Here is a 17,910-nt window from a genome sequence, read left to right as displayed (position 1 = left end):
GGGGCTCCAGTATTACGCACAGATCCCCTAAAATGTTCATGTAAAGGATATGCATCTTATACATCAGGTATTTCTGGTTTTCTGTTTTAAATTTAAGTTCCTTCTATAACTTACGCTTAAGTTATAAAGCCCTTTGCTTTTCTGTTTTTGACCGTTTCAACCAAAAACCATGGTTCTTTGAATGTTGTTGGTTTCTACAGATACTCCTTTTACATTGGCATGAGAGACTCTTACCATAACTCACAACTTCTTGCTATTCACTTTTCCTCAGAGTTGATTTTATCCATTCCTTTCAAGGCTTTTAATTCCTCATGGGCAAACCCACGTAGGGATTCCCTCAAGTTTTACTCATTCTCAATGGAACTTAATTACAAAGGGAGAGAGGGTGCAGCGAAGAAAGGCAACGTGATATAAGGGGAGGAATCATGGAATTCGGTAGTAGGGTTCTGTTCCTAATTCTGCCTCTTCCTGAGATGTTGGACTTGGAAAACCTCTTAGTGCTCCTTGACCTCAGTTTCTCCATTTGTAAAATAAGAAGATTGAACGAGGTCAGTGAGTTTCAAACTCTTTTTGATTGTACTCCAGATTAGTTCTTTACTGTATATGGCAACCCAGTGCTCACATGCCTTCCAAGTGGAATGGAGGTTTCAAGAAACAGTACTTCCTGTTACTATGTACAATGCACTGATTTCCATTTTATTTTTTAAAAATGCTGTTTTTAATGATTTAAATGATTTTAAACCATTTTTACAGTGATTTTAAAAACAATAGGATGTATCATAGTTTAAAAATAGCAGATAGGATCATTTTTAAGGTGGTTTTAGTGTGAGTGTTCCTATTTTATTAATTGCAAGTGTTAGGGTCTCATTGTATGTCTTCTTGTAGTGACATTGTTGACAAAATCTTAAGAAGAGTGAGAAAGTAGGGGAGTAGGAAAGTGGGACTAGAGAGAGTAGAAAGGGGGAGAGTTTTGTTTTTCTATGTGTGTGTTCAATGTAGACTGTCTTATTTACTGCTCAGCTTTTTGTTCCAAAGAGAACATCTGAGACACATATGACTAATGACTTGCAAGAAGAATGACTGAAGTCAGTTGCTGAATAGTAACATAGTCTGGGAAACAATTCCTGTGCCATCTCTTTCCCCAGTTCCTGGGGAGTTTGTAAATAATAATAAAAATAATGAAGTCCAGGGATAGAACCCTGACCTGGACCTAGAAAAGCCACAAATCAGACAGGGTACATTCCTGTAGTACCAAGGGAGCAGACAGAATTTTCAGGTGCAGGCTACCGGGGTTTCCCTGGCCTGTCTTAACAGGAACAAATATACCGTGTTCATTGCCCGTTAGGCTAATATGTGGCTATCGGGTGGGACAATATATTTCTGGCCTAGACAGCATCCATTTTTGGTCTCATCGAGCGGCAGGGTCTGCCCAGATACGTAAGCCAGGAATCTGGAAGTCACTCTTGGTGACACCCTTTGCTTCAGGTCCATCCAAATCCTATAATTACGTCTCCTAATGTCTCAAATGCATTTGTATTTCTCTGTCTTCATCATCACCTTAGCCCATGCCACCATATGTCCTTATTCATATTATGAAGTAACCTCCCACGCAGCCCACCCCATCCAGTCTTTCCTCCTTCCTGTCTGTTCTTCTGACCCACTGCTCTTTTTGACCTGGAAACCCAATTATTTCACCTTCCCATGGCCTCCTATTGTACGGAGGTTTATATTGGGATTTATTTTGTTTGTATAATTGGAAAAGTATTGCACATTGTTGAAGTTTATGTATTTTATAGCCCTGCAGAACAAATAATGGTGTCCATTTATTCTCTATATAAGGTGCTAGATGCCCTGCGTTATCTCAATTCTCACAACCAAGCAACATAGGTGTAAGTTCCCATTTTATGAGTAGAGAATAAAAGACTCAGGAAGGATCTCAAGTCTTCATCTGTCTGATCTCAGAACCCATACTTTTTTGCACTTTTTTTTTTTTTTTTTTTAACAANGGTTGCATACAGTTTAAATAAGGGGAGAAGAAAGTGTTGAGCATTAAGAATGAATTGAGGGGTGCCTGGGTGGCTCAGTCAGTTAAGCGTCTAATTCTTGGTTCCCGCTCATGTCATGATCTCAGGGTGGGGAGATCCAGCCCTGTCTTGGGCTCAGGCTTCCAGAGCGCACAACGTGGAGTCTGTTTGAGATTCTTTTCCCTTTTCTCCCCCTTCCACTGCTTGCAACTCATGCACGCACACACGTGCTCTCTCTCTAAAATAAATAAAAATCTTTTTAAAAGAAATTATTAATTATACCATGATTAACCAGTTAAAAATAAAATGAAAAAAATTATGTTTCATGAAGCTAGAAAACACAAAATACCGAGGCATTCCTTAAAAAGAAATATGTGAGTGACATATCTTTACTGAGGATTCCAAAAGAGGATTTGAATAAATGGAGATCCTATGTTTCTAAATGGGACACTTAATATTGCAGCTATTTCAAGTCTTCTGCAACTAAATTTAAAAATCAATACAATTCGAATAAAAGCTGCAATTTTTGGAACTAGCTTAAATAATTCTGAAGTTTATTTGTGAGAACTATCAAGAATTTTAAAAAACAAAAGAGTATTGATAGAACTTGCATGAACAGATGGCAGAACTTATTATAAAATTACAATAACTGTCAAACAGGTAGTATTGGCATATTAAGCGACAAGTGGGCTAGAGCATAAACTCTGGCTATATATCCAAGAACATTTAAGAGTTTGATGTGTGTTAAGTGACTTTATATAAATTAATGGGGAAAAGAATATTCATTCAATAAATAGTGTGGAAGAACTGGTTCATAATTTGGAAAACAAACTTAGATCCCTACCTTGTACCAAATATGTTGAGTATTGGGAAACAGTTAAATGCAAAAACCTGAATCCATTGAATGAACGATGATGCAGATAAAAACTATGCTTTCCTACAATATAGGGAAATTCTCACTATAGGTGAAGTGAATATAGCAGATTAAAAAATATACACAGAATCTTTTTAATTTTTAAAAATAAAGGGGGAAAATAGAGAAATCCTGTAAGGCAGTAGATCAATATGTAAAAGGTGGTTAATGTGGTGGACTAATAGATATTATTTTCTTCATTATACTTTTTTTCTCACATTCTACTAATACCGACTAGCCTTTGTAATTAGAAAAAAATAAAAAATATATTTTTTAAAGGGAAATCCAAAGCCACATTGTAAGGTCTGCAATGACTAACATATCTTGGGGTGGGAGAGGGCATTAGAAGTCCTATCTGCTAAAGGGGATTTTTGGGGGGAAATTGGATTTTTACGTGGGGGAGCTTTAATGTGCTTTAAAGAGAGAACCTCTACCTTGAACTATTGAGTTAACTCTGTCAGTAGTCTTACAACACTATTTTGAATCAAATTTGTTTCTGATGTGCATGATCTAAGATAATTATGCAGAGAAATGCAACTGTCTGAATTTAATCAAATGCCTTTTCTTTGTTTGTGGACTTAGGGATATAACTATGAAATAATTTCCTCTTCTGAGCATCTTTTTTTTTTTTTTAACTGGTTGTTTTGCCTGAAGATACACTCTGAATCTTACTTGCCTCTTACCTTAGGTTTTTCAGTGTTTTAAAAACCCTAGGGCATTGCATGGAAAATTTAATACCTGAAGGGGACACCTGGCACCTGCCTGAAGCACTTTCCATTTCCTGCCAGACACACAAAGGAGAGAAGTCAGTGTGAGCTGATGTAGCACACTTCAGGGGTTGATTTACAAGTGTCTCCAGTGTGTCCTCAGGCAGCTAAGAGCCTTCAGTTCTTGGGACTACATTTAAATTACAGAAGAAATGGAGAGCAGGTGATTTTCAGCAGAGGACCCTTATCTTCTCATTTTCTCTGCCCTTTGTAAATAGATAAGGCAGAGGCTCAAATTAGTTCATTAGTCCAATACATCTGTTTATACAAGTCCTTGACAAAGCCTAGTGCCGAATCTACAAAGCAAAACCTTAGGTGTGGAATTCTCTTTTGAGCTTGATGTTACTTCTTTAGAGAAATCTTACAGACATGTACACACGTACATGCTATTACCTTCCAGAGCTAAAGTACTCTATTGATTTTTATAAATATTAATGTATAAGTTTTATTAGCTTTGGTTTTCACTACAAATATCTAATTTCTTGCTTATGAATTCCAGCCACATTATGCCAATTTTATCTCAGGTGTATGGCGAAAATTCACAGCAAGATGAATTTTTTGTACGTCAGAAAAATGTTTACAGAAAAATGTTATAGGAGTGTATTTCCCCTTTTCTGTATATTTTAATGCAAATATTGTCATTTGTTAATATTTATTAGTATTTCTGTAAAAGTATATATAATTTTATAATATTCTTTAGTTCCTGCTCACTACTCTTGAAAGGTTCACACACACACACACACACACACCCACACACACACACACAATCTCTACCTACTATTTAACATAAAGAGACAAGTCAGTTGTGGGTCTAAGGGCTAAAAGTTTAAGAGGAGTTCAGAGAAGTGAATGGTAAGCCTGATTTGGAAAAAACAAAATTTCACAGGGGAGGAGGCAGTGTAATAATAAATGGCCAAGGTTTTGAGTCAGACTTGACTACTATTTACTGCCGTAACTGTGATCTTGGGTAAATTACTCAAATGTTGAGTTTTAGTTCCTTTATCTATTAAAAAGGGGGGGGGGAGTAATAATAATTCAGGACTAAAGAGATGCTTCTCGTGAACGGTCCTGCCCATCTTAATTATTTGTGTCCTTTTACTTCTCTGATCTTATTTTCTATAATTGATTTCTTTAACCATTGGATCAAAATAAAAAGAGAATTGAAACTTTTCTCCTTCACAAGGTACTAGATTTGAAATAGCTCTTAGAGTTGTGAAAATGCAGTGACTCAGTTAACCAGATTGACAATACAGGAAGAAAAATCCAGGCTGAGATTTGGTATTTTTTGTTAGTGTAGACTTCCAGGTCTCAGTGGTAGTCCAGTTACTGGATATTCCAACCTGTTTTGGATAATTTTTAGTGGTATTTGTTCACTTATACCCCTTAGGCAATCTTCCAGGGATCTTAGTGAGTGTAAGGAGGAAACAGAAATAAGAGAACATGCCCTAGCATCTAGAAATTTAGAACCGTGGGGACCCTGACTGATCATCTTATTCAATCATATGATTTCTACTGAGAAGTAAACAAATGCCAGAAAACTCATGACTTGACCAAGGGCACAAAGTCAGTTGGTCACTGTTAGAACTAGAACGCGAGTCTTTGATTTCTCGGGGAGCCCGATGTGGGGCTCCATCTCAGGACCCTGGTATACATGACCTGAGCTGAAAGCAGATGCTTAACCGACTGAATCAGCCAGGCGCCCCTCAGGACATTGGTCTTATGACAGCACTGCAAATGATACTTTACTCCCAAGTGGCTTAAATTATTGCGGTTATAAATAAATGATCAGCTATATTACTATTATGATTACTCTAAACATTTGGACCTTTTGTTCTTTAAACAATTCAACAAATTTATATAAAGTCTATATTCTATGTTGGGGAATATAATAAATACCACAGAATATTAAAAATCAGTTCTTTTAACGGAGGTCTTTCTTGATGCAGTTGGAAAGCCAGAGCCGTCAGAAACAAAACCTTCTTGTTCACCTGATTTTCCAAATTCTGTTAATGCTGTCAGTGTTCTGCTACCTTGCCTCAAAACCCCTGAGTTGTTGATTGCCTTCAACCCTTATTCCCATATTTAATCAGGCCCCCAAATACTGTCAATTTGACATCTGAAATATATATTCTCTCATTCTTTTTTTTTCCTACTCTTTGAACCCTTATCTGCCCTGTCTCCCAGCTTGTATCTCTACCTTCAAACTACATTTGCTTCAATTTACTTTACCTGTATTCCCAGAAATATTTTAAATATTGGTCATGGCTCTGTGTTTCCAACGGAAAAATATTCAGTATTCAAGCATAGCATTTAAGATACTCCATGATCTGATCAGGGCTGCTATATTAAAAAATTAAATATCAGTGCTCCCGCCTAACTTGATTTGACATCTTACCTGAAACTCGGAGGGCGAGCAGGAGGTATCCAGGAAGGAGTGGCGAGTTACAGAGTGAATATCTAAGTGAAGTCCTGCGGTGGGAGAGCTCTTGTTATATTCAAGGACTACAAGTGGAGCCAGGAGGGAGGTGGGGTGGTACCAGCAGATGAGGCTGGAGAGATGGAGTATCCCATCACGGAGGTCCCTGGGGGCAACTTTCCCAGTCGAAGGCCCAGGAATGTGCCCAAGGCCACCTGCCTCGGTTTGTTTTAGTTGGGACCTGAATCTAGGTCTGCCCCACTGGTCTGTCCTCTTTCTCCTGTAGCCACTGCCTCCCTCAGTCAATCTGTCTTTCTGCCTTACTACAGGGCCCACGTTCTCATCTCCCTGTAGTTTGCACGGGAGATGCACACACTTCATTTGCATATCCTGGGGCTTAGGAGATTTTCCTGTATAATTGAATATGCTTCTGTTTCTTTCTGATCCTTCCCCTATTGTTTCCTTGAAACCAAATCAGTTTAAATTCAGTAAAATGTGACTTAGGTTTGCTGACTTGATAGCGATTCCTTTTTAGCGTGCAGTGCGATTCTTTCTGGTTCTCACGGATTGTCACCGGCGTGGTTCACTGATTTCAGTCCCCCACTGTGCAGTTATTGCAAACGCATGAGGCCCTGGGAGAGCTGCTTGTAGGACATGACAGTCTTTTCTCTGGTGCATCGCGTAGCGAGATACGAAGTTGTGGAATTCAGAATGATTCTCAGTCTGGTCCTGTAGGGATAAATGTATTCCTAGCAGTTCACGGATTCTCTTCTTTCCTCCTAGCATCCTCTCCACACTAACTGCAAGAAAATAATTTAATCATTTAAAATAGTTGCTGCGTACTTAAGAAGAAGGCAGGGAGAAACGAAATAAATACTTTTTAACCTATAAATTTAGAATGTGGGCTTCTTTCTACTACATGCTAGGACTGTAGTAAAAAATCAAGCAATTGGATATTTGGTTTCCTGGGAATAAAATGACTAATCGGACTTCCTTTTCCTCCTCCCGTTCTTCCCCTCCTCCTCTTCCTCCTCCTTTTTCTCCTTCTTCTCCTTCTTCTTCACTGAATTGATCAGTTTATTGGATCATCATTACATTAACATAGTTTCAGGAAAAGGAAAACAACCTCGAATCTCAATCTATAAAACTAAACAACACCCTGAGAAGTCAGAAATTCTTAGAAAGCAAAGCTTTCTAAGACTGACAACTATCTGTCAAAGAATTTAAAATTCATGTCAGGCTTATCTTAGGAACTCACACTGTAAGGCATACAACACTTTCCAAACTTGAGCAGATTTGCCTTTTGAAAACCAAGAGGATACACTGTAATATTTGAAAGACCTTAACTGAGGCACATGTGATACTGCTTGGACCAATAAGAATTTACTCTGTTGTCCAGGAACATGAGATATAGTCAGAAATTTGAGATTTCATTAATGAAAACATAAAACAATCTTGCTATAAAATTTATGAGGCTGACTCCATTTCTCACTGTGCAAACGCTTTGCTATATGCTGTTAATTTTAAGCTATACACTTAAACACATCACAACTTTACAGTCAGTGTTTTAAATGGATGGCTGACATATAGCCTTTGACAATATTTAGCACTTTATAGCAATACATTAACGTTAACTTTAGAAACTATAGCATAATGAAATTTTACAGCCAATTAAGTTGATGAGTCACTGTCAGCTTCTTAAATTCCTCTTTTAGATGAATAAGACAAGAAACTATAGGATGTGAGGAGCGAACTCTAGCTCTTGTAAAATCTTAAGTATCCTCATGAAATTGAAGTGTTAGGGAATAGAAAAATATGTTGTCTAAACAGCCTGGAAAGAAATAAAATGATTTCTTGTTAAATTTAGAAATGGTAATAATGTTCAGATTTTTTGTTTGTCACCATGTACTTATATCGGTTAATGGGAAGGGTCATATAGTGTCCATTGACTTGTGTGACAACAGTCACTAAACAGCCTTCTGAACATTTCTTTAAAAAAAAAAAAGTACAAAGTTGGATATACTTAATCTCTGCTCATACTACTAGGAGTTTATAACTAGTCAAGGAAATAAATAGTTGGAGAAGTGCAAATTTAAATATGTCCCTTTAATAAGATGTGTGGCATTTGAGAATAATTATAAATCTATTATGTATAAAGTTGAAATTGTTTTAGGGAAAATAAAGAAAGAATATGTCTATTAAGGGCGCCTGGGTGGCTCCGTCGGTTAAGAATTCAAGTCTTGATTTTCACTCAGGTCATGATCTCAGGGTCATGAGGTCAAGCCCTGCCTTGGGCTCATACTTTGTGCAGAGTCTGCTTGAGATTCTCTCTCTCTCCCTCTCCCCCTGCCTCTCCTCCTTCTCTCTCTCTCTGTCAAATAAATAAATAAATCTTTTATAAAAAAGACTATGTCATCAGAATCCGGGGATGTACTGTATGGTGACTAACATAATATAATAAAAAAATCATTAAAAAAAAAAAGACTGTCTATTAAATTAGGGCATCTCCATTAAAACTGATCAGGAAAGTGTTGTATATAACTTTTTCCCAATTATTGAATGTTGAGCAATATCTTTATAGATTGATAGTGAGATTGCAGTAGCAATAAAATAAAATCATAATAAGTAAATCTAGAGCATTTCAGGGTAGAGTAAATTCAAAAATATAAAACATTCACACACATCTAGCTCTTACACATATTCCATGGATTGTGAAAATTTTCCAAATTCCTTAATGTTCTCACGGTCATGACTTTCTTTGAATCAATTTGGCTTGAGCATTTTCTGCCATTTCTATGCCTGCTCTTCATCCTCCACCCAGTGGTAATGGAGACCAAGAAATTCTCTGTTTTCTCTAAAGTACACAAAAGAGGGGCACCTGGGTGGCTCAGTCTGTTAAGCGTCTGACTTTTGATTTTGACTCAGGTCATGATCTCAGTGTTGTGAGATTAGGCCCTGCTTCAGGCTCCTTGCTCAGCGTGGAGTCTGTTTGAGATTCTCTCTCCCCCTCTGCCCCTCCCCCCTTCTCTCTCTAAAATAAATAAATCTTTAAAAAAATGTGCATCTTCTTGTTTGTTAGAGAGGAGCCACACATACACAAATAAAGTACACTAAAGAAAGCAAAATCAGAAAAACAAGCAATAGTGTTTGCAGAAGTGGGTGGGGGAGGGTGCATGTGTGTGTGTGTATGTGTGTGTGTTTGTGTGATTGTAGCCAAGGGATTTACAGAGCAGCAATATTAACAACATAACCTGGAATGTTAGTGTTACATACAGTGTGTCCCTTTCAAATTTATATGTTGAAATTCTACCCCCTAATATAATGGTATTAGGATGTGGGACCTTTGGGAGGTAATTAGGATTAGATGAAGTTTTGAAGCTAGAGCACTATCCCTCATGAATGGGATTAGTGTCCTTAAAAGAAGTCACCAGAAGTCTGCTATCTTCCATGTAAAGATATAATGAGAAAATAGCTGCCTGCAACCCAGAAGACATCCTTCACCAGGACCTAACCATGCTGTTACTGTGCATCTCAACTTCTAGCCCCAAGAATATGAGAAGCAAATTCTGTTGTTTACAAGCCACCCAGTCTTTGGTATTTTGTTATAGCAGCTCAAACTAAGACAGTTAGGTACCTGTGTTTGGAAAATACAGATTTGTCATGTTGCCAAATTGGGAGATGCTGATTCAGTAAATCTGAAGTGAGCCTCTGGAGTCTGTACTTAAGAAGATAATCAGGAATGGAACAACTGCTGTGGGATTTATAGTCTTCATTTCCAGTTATCAAATTTAGTGACACAAAATAAATGAAACTGAGATCTTCTCATGGACCTAAGGAGCTACCCTCAAAGTAGTTATTTCAGTTTTGTATCATGAAGTTTATGCTTCATTTACCTCCTTTTTCATAGGCAACCATGCTGATCAGCCCAGGACTATCTAGGTTTTGGTCCTATATTCTTTTTTTTTTTTTTTTTAAGATTTTTTTTATTTATTTGACGGTGAGACAGCCAGGGAGAGAGGGAACAAANGGAGAGGAAGAAGCAGGCTCCCAGCGGAGGAGCCTGATGTGGGGCTCGATCCCAGAATGCCGGGATCACGCCCTGAGCCAAAGGCAGACGCTTAACGACCGAGCCACTCAGGTGCCCCATGGTCCTATATTCTGAGAAACCCTTCAATCCTGGACGAACCAGAGTGGTTGGTCACCAGATAAGATCTTTAAAGAAACAACTGCATTTTTTTGGTTTGTGACCATTCTTCAGTATTTATTTATGAATTGTCTACCTTGTGGTGAAAATCACAAAGGGAGAGAAATTTTTGGCAGAAGCTGAAAGGGCTGTTTTCACAAGGTCCCTCGATGACATTCTGGACATAGCAGTCCTGTCCTAAGACCCAGGAGCCAAAGTGCCACACAGAGGTAGGGAGAAGACAGTGCTCCCGTATCTGCATGGAGGTTAGCTTAGATCATAAAGCTAATGCAGACTGAAGGAATCAATATATCTTTTGGCACATTGAAGGTACTCTTTGTAAGAACTCATCTTCCCTCTCTAGGCTCTCAAACCTGCAAGACCCTCAATTGGAGGTTTTAGGGAAATGATGTAATTCTCTATGATAATAGCCTGGTTTTTAGCTCTATTGAGTTTGACATGGAAGCAGACTACCTAGGAATATGATAGGCAATTGGAAATGAGGGCTGGCAGTTAGGTGAAAGGAAAGTCCTAGAAAACTAATTTATCAGCCTGCTAGATTTAATGACTTATATTGATTACTATAGAAATAGAAAATTGATGGGGCTCTAAGCACAGCATGGTGACAATGGTTAACAATACTGTATTGTATACTTGGAAGTTGCTAAGGTAAATTAAACATTACCACCACTAGGGGAAAAAAAGGTTACTATGGGAGGCAATGATGTGTTAACTAACCTTATTGTGGAAATCATTTCACAATATATACATGTATAAAATCATCATGTTATATACCTTAAACTTACACAATGGTATATGCCAGTTTTATCTCCATAAAGCTGAAAAAGATTTAAAAATAAAATAGAAAATTGAGTTCAAGGGGCACCTGGGTGGCTCAGTCACTTGAGCGTCCAACTTTTGATTTCGGCTCAGGTCATGATCTCAGGGTCCTGAGATTGAGCCCCACATCAGGCTCTGAGCTCCGCACAGCATCTTCTTGTCCCCCTCCCTCTGCTCTTCCCCCTGCTTTCTCTCTCTCTCTCAAATAAATAAATAAATAAAATCTTAAGAAAAAAAAATAGAAAATTGAGTTCAAGAAAAAAATAAGTTGAATGATTCTTCTGAAGATAGCTGGTTCACTAAAAGAAACACTGTCCTTTAATATTTCCAAAAGGGGCTCCTAAGTAAAGCACATTCAAAATGAGAATAGATATGGGAGGGGGAAAAAAAAAGATCTTACTTTGAGACACTAATTAAATGATACTCCTGGAACTGAAGTAGATGGAAAGAATGAAATCTACACATTTTACTTATAAGATCAAGTCACTACCAAAATGTTATGTAATTACTAGAATGGACAACGTAATCGTACTCAGTAAGGTGGAAATAAAGATAATGAAACTATATGTTTTTATTTAGCTTATATCTTTTTGTTGCTAATAGAATAGTTTCTGTTCTTCACAAATAAAAAATTCAATACTCAGTTTAAAAGCCTGACTCAGTAAGTATAGGATTAAAATAATTGGGTCTAAAATCAAATAGTTTTGTCTCATTAAGTGTGCCTCATGCCATCTTTTAGTGAAATCTAACACCCGTTGATGGTTTTCTTTTTTATTTTGCAGGGCTGGAGCGAATTGCAAGGGATTCGTCTTATGAACAGGAAGGAAAGGTCCAGTTTGTAATTGATGCAGTATACTCCATGGCTTACGCCCTGCACAACATGCACAAAGATCTCTGCGCTGGGTACATCGGCCTCTGCCCACGAATGAGTGCTGCTGATGGCAAAGAGCTACTTGGTTATATTCGGGCTGTAAATTTTAATGGTAAGTTACAACTTTTGTGGTTTTTTTGGTCATTAAATACTTTAGAAGTGACCGTGTGTGTTCCTCCCCACCCCCACATAGAGAAGATACTCAAACAGAGTGGAAAGCACAGGATTAGAAGCCGGTCCCCTTTTAATCAGAAGTGTGAGTTTTTCCACCTGCTTTTAAATCTCAAGCATATTTTTTTATGCTCCTGAAAGAAGCAGAAGTTAAAAATAAACCTCTATCAATCAAAATAGTCTACTTAAATATCACTATTTCAGAAATAACTTAGGAGGCTCCTTTGGAACCATTGACAACAGATTAGATTTCTTTTAAACTGTTTTGTTTGCGACGTTCTTAGAGAAGGAATTGCAGAGATTTTGTTTTAAAACTGATTTTCAGCTTTTTAAACAGTAAATTGACTTGAGGAAGCTTGATACATAGCTGCTACATAGTTACATTCTAAGAGCGCTAGGTTAAGTTTCTGGGTCTTCTCTTTCCTTGTATCACTTCCAGTGATTTGGTCCCTGTAAAGCAAAGGGCTGCATCCTGTAAGCTAGAAGTACAGAGGGTGCAGTGTAGATGGGATTTGCCTCCTGCAGAAGCAGAAATTCTGCTTTATGTGAGTGTCACAGAAACTGATACAAAATATGCTGGACCCATAGTGTTCAGCTGAGAATCGCCAACTGCCTGTCTGAAGTGATGGGATTATTGAATGCTGCTGCTCTTTCATGAAAGTTGTAATGGTTGCGGCCCATGATTTTGACCATTATTTTCAAATGAAATGATAGAATGCCCCGAGCTGTCTAATTCTTTCTGTTTGGCTGTAATCCACACAATGGCCATGCCTCTGAGCCACGCACAGCTCTGCACTGTCCATCATAATACCCTCCAGTGACCTCAGCTGCCAGCCTTTCTCATAAAAGCACAAGGTCATCTTCAATTTAGAATTCAAGTGGAAACTTCTTCTTTTGCTTTGTGCAGGCAACATGAGGCAAAATTTGGTTGACATTCAACACAGGGTATCCCTATTTTCAGCAGAATTTTTTGTGAGACATTACATAACAATCCTTTTGTTACGAATATAAATATTAAGGGGAATTTAAAAATAGTTTTCGTGCAATTATGAAAACTGAGCAAAAGAGGAGTATTATAATGCAAGGTTATTTGTCCTAACATGAGGTTGGGGAACACTCCATTTATCCAAGTAGTTAGGAGATGTGAAGAGGAATGCAAATGATTATATTTTCTCAATAACTGAAGCTCACCTCCAGAAGATGGGAAAAATCTTTAAAGAAACACGAGATTAAAGTATTTTAAAGGTGAATTACCTATTTCTCTCTTATCTTAATCATAGATAAAACCCAAACCCTTCCTTGATGATTTCCATTATTATACCATACTGTAATATAATGATGCTATTAAAGACTATTAAAAGCCTCTTAATACCTAATGATTATTAAGACAATTTGCCTCTAGACTCCAATGATTCCTGAGTTCTTCTGTCTACTTTTTATAGTCTTTTTTTTCCCTTTTCTACCTTATCAGACTGCTGTTTTTGTCATTTTTTTAGGGCTTATCTCTTCCATAATTTGCTTCTTTCAACTCACTATGGACAGAGAAGCACATATGACATTTCATTAATTTAGTCAAGATATATTTATTGAGCACATAGAATTTGTTAAACATTGTGATAGGTGCTAGAGATATACTACTGATTAAAACAGTCAAAACAGATATGAGATTTAGATTTTCTTGGGCAATTTAGATATTAATCAAAAAAGCACACAAAGGTATAATAATATAATCTTCAGTGGGTGCTGAAAGTGGAGGTGTGCCAGACCAAGAGTTTGTAATAGGAAAACATCCCTATTCTAGGGAGTTAGGGACAGGTGAATCTGAAGGAAATGGGTGTCAGAGATAAGGATAAGATAGAACACAAGAGGTCTTACAGGCCATTCTTAAGATTTGTTCTTCCTCTTGAAAGCAACAGGAACCCACTAAAGCATAATAGAACTGTGTCTGATACAAGAGTAAGTGTACTCCAGATATGAGGGTCATGTAAAATACATGAATTTTAATACATGAACTTAAAAGAGAATCTCTTTAAGGTCCCTGGAGAGTTGTTTTGCTAATAGCTTGAAACTTGTCTGTATTCCAACAGCTGATGCTACAAGGTAAGAGACCTAAGCATAAGCAGATTGTCATGGATTATATAATCCTCCTGATTTTTAGTAATTTTCAGGGAGTTCATCAATTTTTAAATTTTGTTATTGCCTTTTTATTAGTGTTCATTAATTATTAGTGCCTTGCCTAATTATGATAAAAAGATATATAGGGTGGTTCAAATAGATGTATATTATCAAAACCACTTAAAGAGGAAGACACAAATATGGTAACCGGGATATGGGACTACATCTAGTTCTAAGCTTCCAGAGCATCCACAATGTAATGGGACATTCTGTGAGATATGTAACTTTCATTATGTGATGGAAGCAAGCCTATCTATTTTTTTTTAAAGATTTTATTTATTTATTCGAGAGAGAGACAGCCAGCGAGAGAGGGAACACAAGCAGGGGGAGTGGGAGAGGAAGAAGCAGGCTCATAGTGGAGGAGACTGATGTGGGGCTCTATCCCATAACGCCGGGATCACGCCCTGAGCCGAAGGCAGACGCCCAACCGCTGTGCCACCCAGGCGCCCCAAGCCTATCTATTTTTAAGAGAGGATTAATTTTCTTGGAAACTATTTCTAAAAGAAATGTATCATACGGGACTTTGACAGCCTAATAAGCAAGGTTATTTAACAAAATTTTATATAAAAGAAGCAGCTTTCTCTTTGGCTGTTTTGCACAGGTACCCACAATGAAAGCCAAGAATGTAATGCTTGTAACACTGAAGGGTATTTTATTAAGAGTTTTCAGGAGGAGGGAGATAATCTTCTTTGATCTAGATTTACAACTCTCTCGAGCTCTGATGATATGGGGATTACCATATTCTGTTAAGAATAAATGAAGAGCATTTCCCTTATACTCTGCTTTTCAGACTTGATCTTCAAAAGAGTGTTACTCAGAAATCTAACATTTCAGTCAGTTAAAAAAAGAACTGCTGGGTTGAAGGGGTGGCCATAATCTTGGACACTCCCCTTCCTCTAGTGCTACTTGCTGGTCCTGGAGGAACCTTGAAAGTCCTAATAGCTACATGGAGCACACATCAAATCCATAGACTTAAATATCTTTGCTCTTCGCAGGGCTTTCATAGGAACCGGAAGGAGACATCTAGAATGTGTGCTGGGAGCCTAGCTAATAGCTATATATGTTGTTAATTGCATGCCAACTGAGTGGGTTCTGTTGGGGATAGTGTTCTCGCTTAGTGAGACTGCCACCTCATTCTCCAAAGCCTGGAAGTGTGAGGGAACCATTGACCAAACCCTGGTTTCCTTGAGATCAGTTTTGAATATCCTGAAGTGTGAAGAATGTACTTGACTAGACCCAGAGCTGCTTACTGTACATGACAACAAAAAATTATTGTACACTAAAGGTTTTCTTAGCATAGCTATTACCAGTTGTCAAAGAATGAGCTTTGTAAGGCAACTGTCAATGTTGTATAGTGTAGCCTTCCAGATTTTTCTGTCAGGATCACTGAGCTACAAAAGGTACTCTTAAGTAATTTAAAAAATTAACCCATTGGATGGAATTATCTAGTAATGCCCATTTAAATATTGGATAATGTTTGCCCTAATGTGTAATTTGTGCGTCAAAAACTGTTGTTAAACTGGTTCTTTCTGACATTAAAGAGATATTGAGGCAGATTGCTTTTCATGACCCCTTTTAATTTGAGGTGGTAAATAAAACCTCGTCATTGGTATGAAGGGAGGCTCTTCCAGTTTGTAATAGCAGGGGGTGACGGACGCAGAACAGCTGGCGGCTGCACAGACCATTGGTATAAAATTAAACTAACAGTTTAAAACCCAGTCTTGCTGAGATTGTAACCTTGTGTGCGTTATACCTAATTAAGCAGTGGTTTAAAGATACTTGGTTTAAAAGGTCATGCTTCTTCCAGTCTATTGTTTCACTGAGAACATAACAATCATCTTAGAATTTCGAATGATCAATGATTAGTATCTCAGGCCAAAATTATCCTATAACACAACAACTAGTTAAAGGTGAAGCGCTTGTCAAACTACCAAACTACAAAGTGCTATTTCCATCAAAGACTTAAACAGCAAGTGTGGCTTGATTGAATTTAATCACTCAAACTGATATTTTCTCATCAACGGAAAAATTTACCTGAGCCATATTCTGCATGTGTATTTTAAGCACATTCTGAGTCATAGCATATCTGGAATTACTCACATGTTCCTTACAACTTTTCTCAACCTGTTCTCTGTACTTAGGAAGCCAGAGGGAAACAAAGGTCTGCCTTTTGGATTACTTTCATTGCTACCATTTGAACAAAATACTGTTTCTATAAATTTTTTAAATCCAAAGATTTATCAAAAGAAAAACATAAAATAAAGAAGAGGAGTTCAGATTTTTCAGGAACTTAAGCCACGATGTCAATTCCTTCGTTCTGGTCTATAGGCAATAAAATATTAATACTTACATCTTGTATAGAATCAGATATTTTTCTGTTGCCATGAGAACCTTATTTATCATAAAGAAAAAGTGTTGGATAGAATTCCAGTGTGATCTCCTCACTCCTTTTCTCTGTAGTTGAGCTCACATCAGGGGCAGGGCAGGCACAGCGGCATACTAATCAGGACCGTTTGATTGTAGGTAACAGAAACCACCTTACACTTGCTTAGGCTAAAAGGAAGAATTTATGAGGGTATGTCAAGAAACCCTATGGAAGAATACAACAGGATCTAAGGAAAGGACTGGTTATAAGAACAAAAAACTGGTCAGAAATCTCAACATCTGTCTGTCTGCTCTGTTGGTTCTGTTTATACTGGTTTTCCCCTACTTCTAGGTCCATAGGGTAGATAGCAGAAGGCCATCTACATTTCTAGAAATTAGCAGCTGTTTCAGGGCACCTACTGAAATTAACATGTATGTATTTCTAAGTCTCAATTCTAATGTCTTAGAAACTTGAATCTCTTTAGTCAAACTTCAGTTGGATGTCAGATCTGTTCCAAATTATCAGTGGCGAGGAGCAAGTAGTACCAACTTGACTGTCCTGGAGCGCTCCCCATGGTTGAAAGGGACATTTGGGAAGTTTCTATAAGTGACTTATGGAGAAAGTTTAAGCAAAGTGAGCAGAGAGAGGAAAACCTGAAAAGGGGTTATGCCCCTGTAGGCTCAGAATCTCACGGCTTCCTTATGTGAAAGAGTTTTCGTTAGGCTAGAGGGGACACAGTTAAGAATCACACAGAATCTATGAGAATCTGAGAGAGGAATCAACTTTGGAATTTTTTAATTGTAGTCTTCATTCTGTGGTTGAATTTCTTTACATGAAGAGGAATGAGCAGTTCCCTGAACTCCCCAGTGAGATGGTGTCTAACCATTTCAGTGCTCAATATTCTTAGGAAACTATGGGAACACTTGTCTGATCACAGAGGCTGGTATAGTGGTGGAATTTACCAGCACCTTATTTTCTTTAGAAACCTTTTTGATTTCAGGTACTTAATGCAAATTTCCAAACATACAATTCTGAGTGTCTCTGAACACTATTGTCTGATTTTGAAGCAAATTTGTTTGCACGAAATAACTTAAACCTATCTAAAAGAAATAGGTATGACTTAATATTAGGAAATGTACTATAAACACACTAAGAGGTCAAATAAGACAATGATAAATATAAGAT

The 17,910-nt window shown here is 37.6% G+C and overlaps 1 protein-coding gene across 1 annotated transcript in view; it reads left to right on the top strand.

Annotated features, from left to right (window-relative positions):
- The window catches only part of GRM8 (glutamate metabotropic receptor 8), a 720,057-nt gene that overhangs the window by 426,975 nt on the left and 275,172 nt on the right, over positions 1-17,910 (top strand). Inside the window, exon 6 of the mRNA XM_002913413.4 lies at positions 11,926-12,126. Within this exon, the coding sequence (XP_002913459.1) occupies positions 11,926-12,126 (201 nt within the window). The remainder of the gene's footprint in view (positions 1-11,925; positions 12,127-17,910) is intronic.

Source organism: Ailuropoda melanoleuca, chromosome 1 (assembly GCF_002007445.2).
Source record: "Ailuropoda melanoleuca isolate Jingjing chromosome 1, ASM200744v2, whole genome shotgun sequence".
NCBI classification, from domain to species: domain Eukaryota; kingdom Metazoa; phylum Chordata; class Mammalia; order Carnivora; family Ursidae; genus Ailuropoda; species Ailuropoda melanoleuca.
The sequence above is the reverse complement of the archived record's forward strand: the minus strand, read 5'-3'. Positions and strand labels throughout refer to the sequence as shown.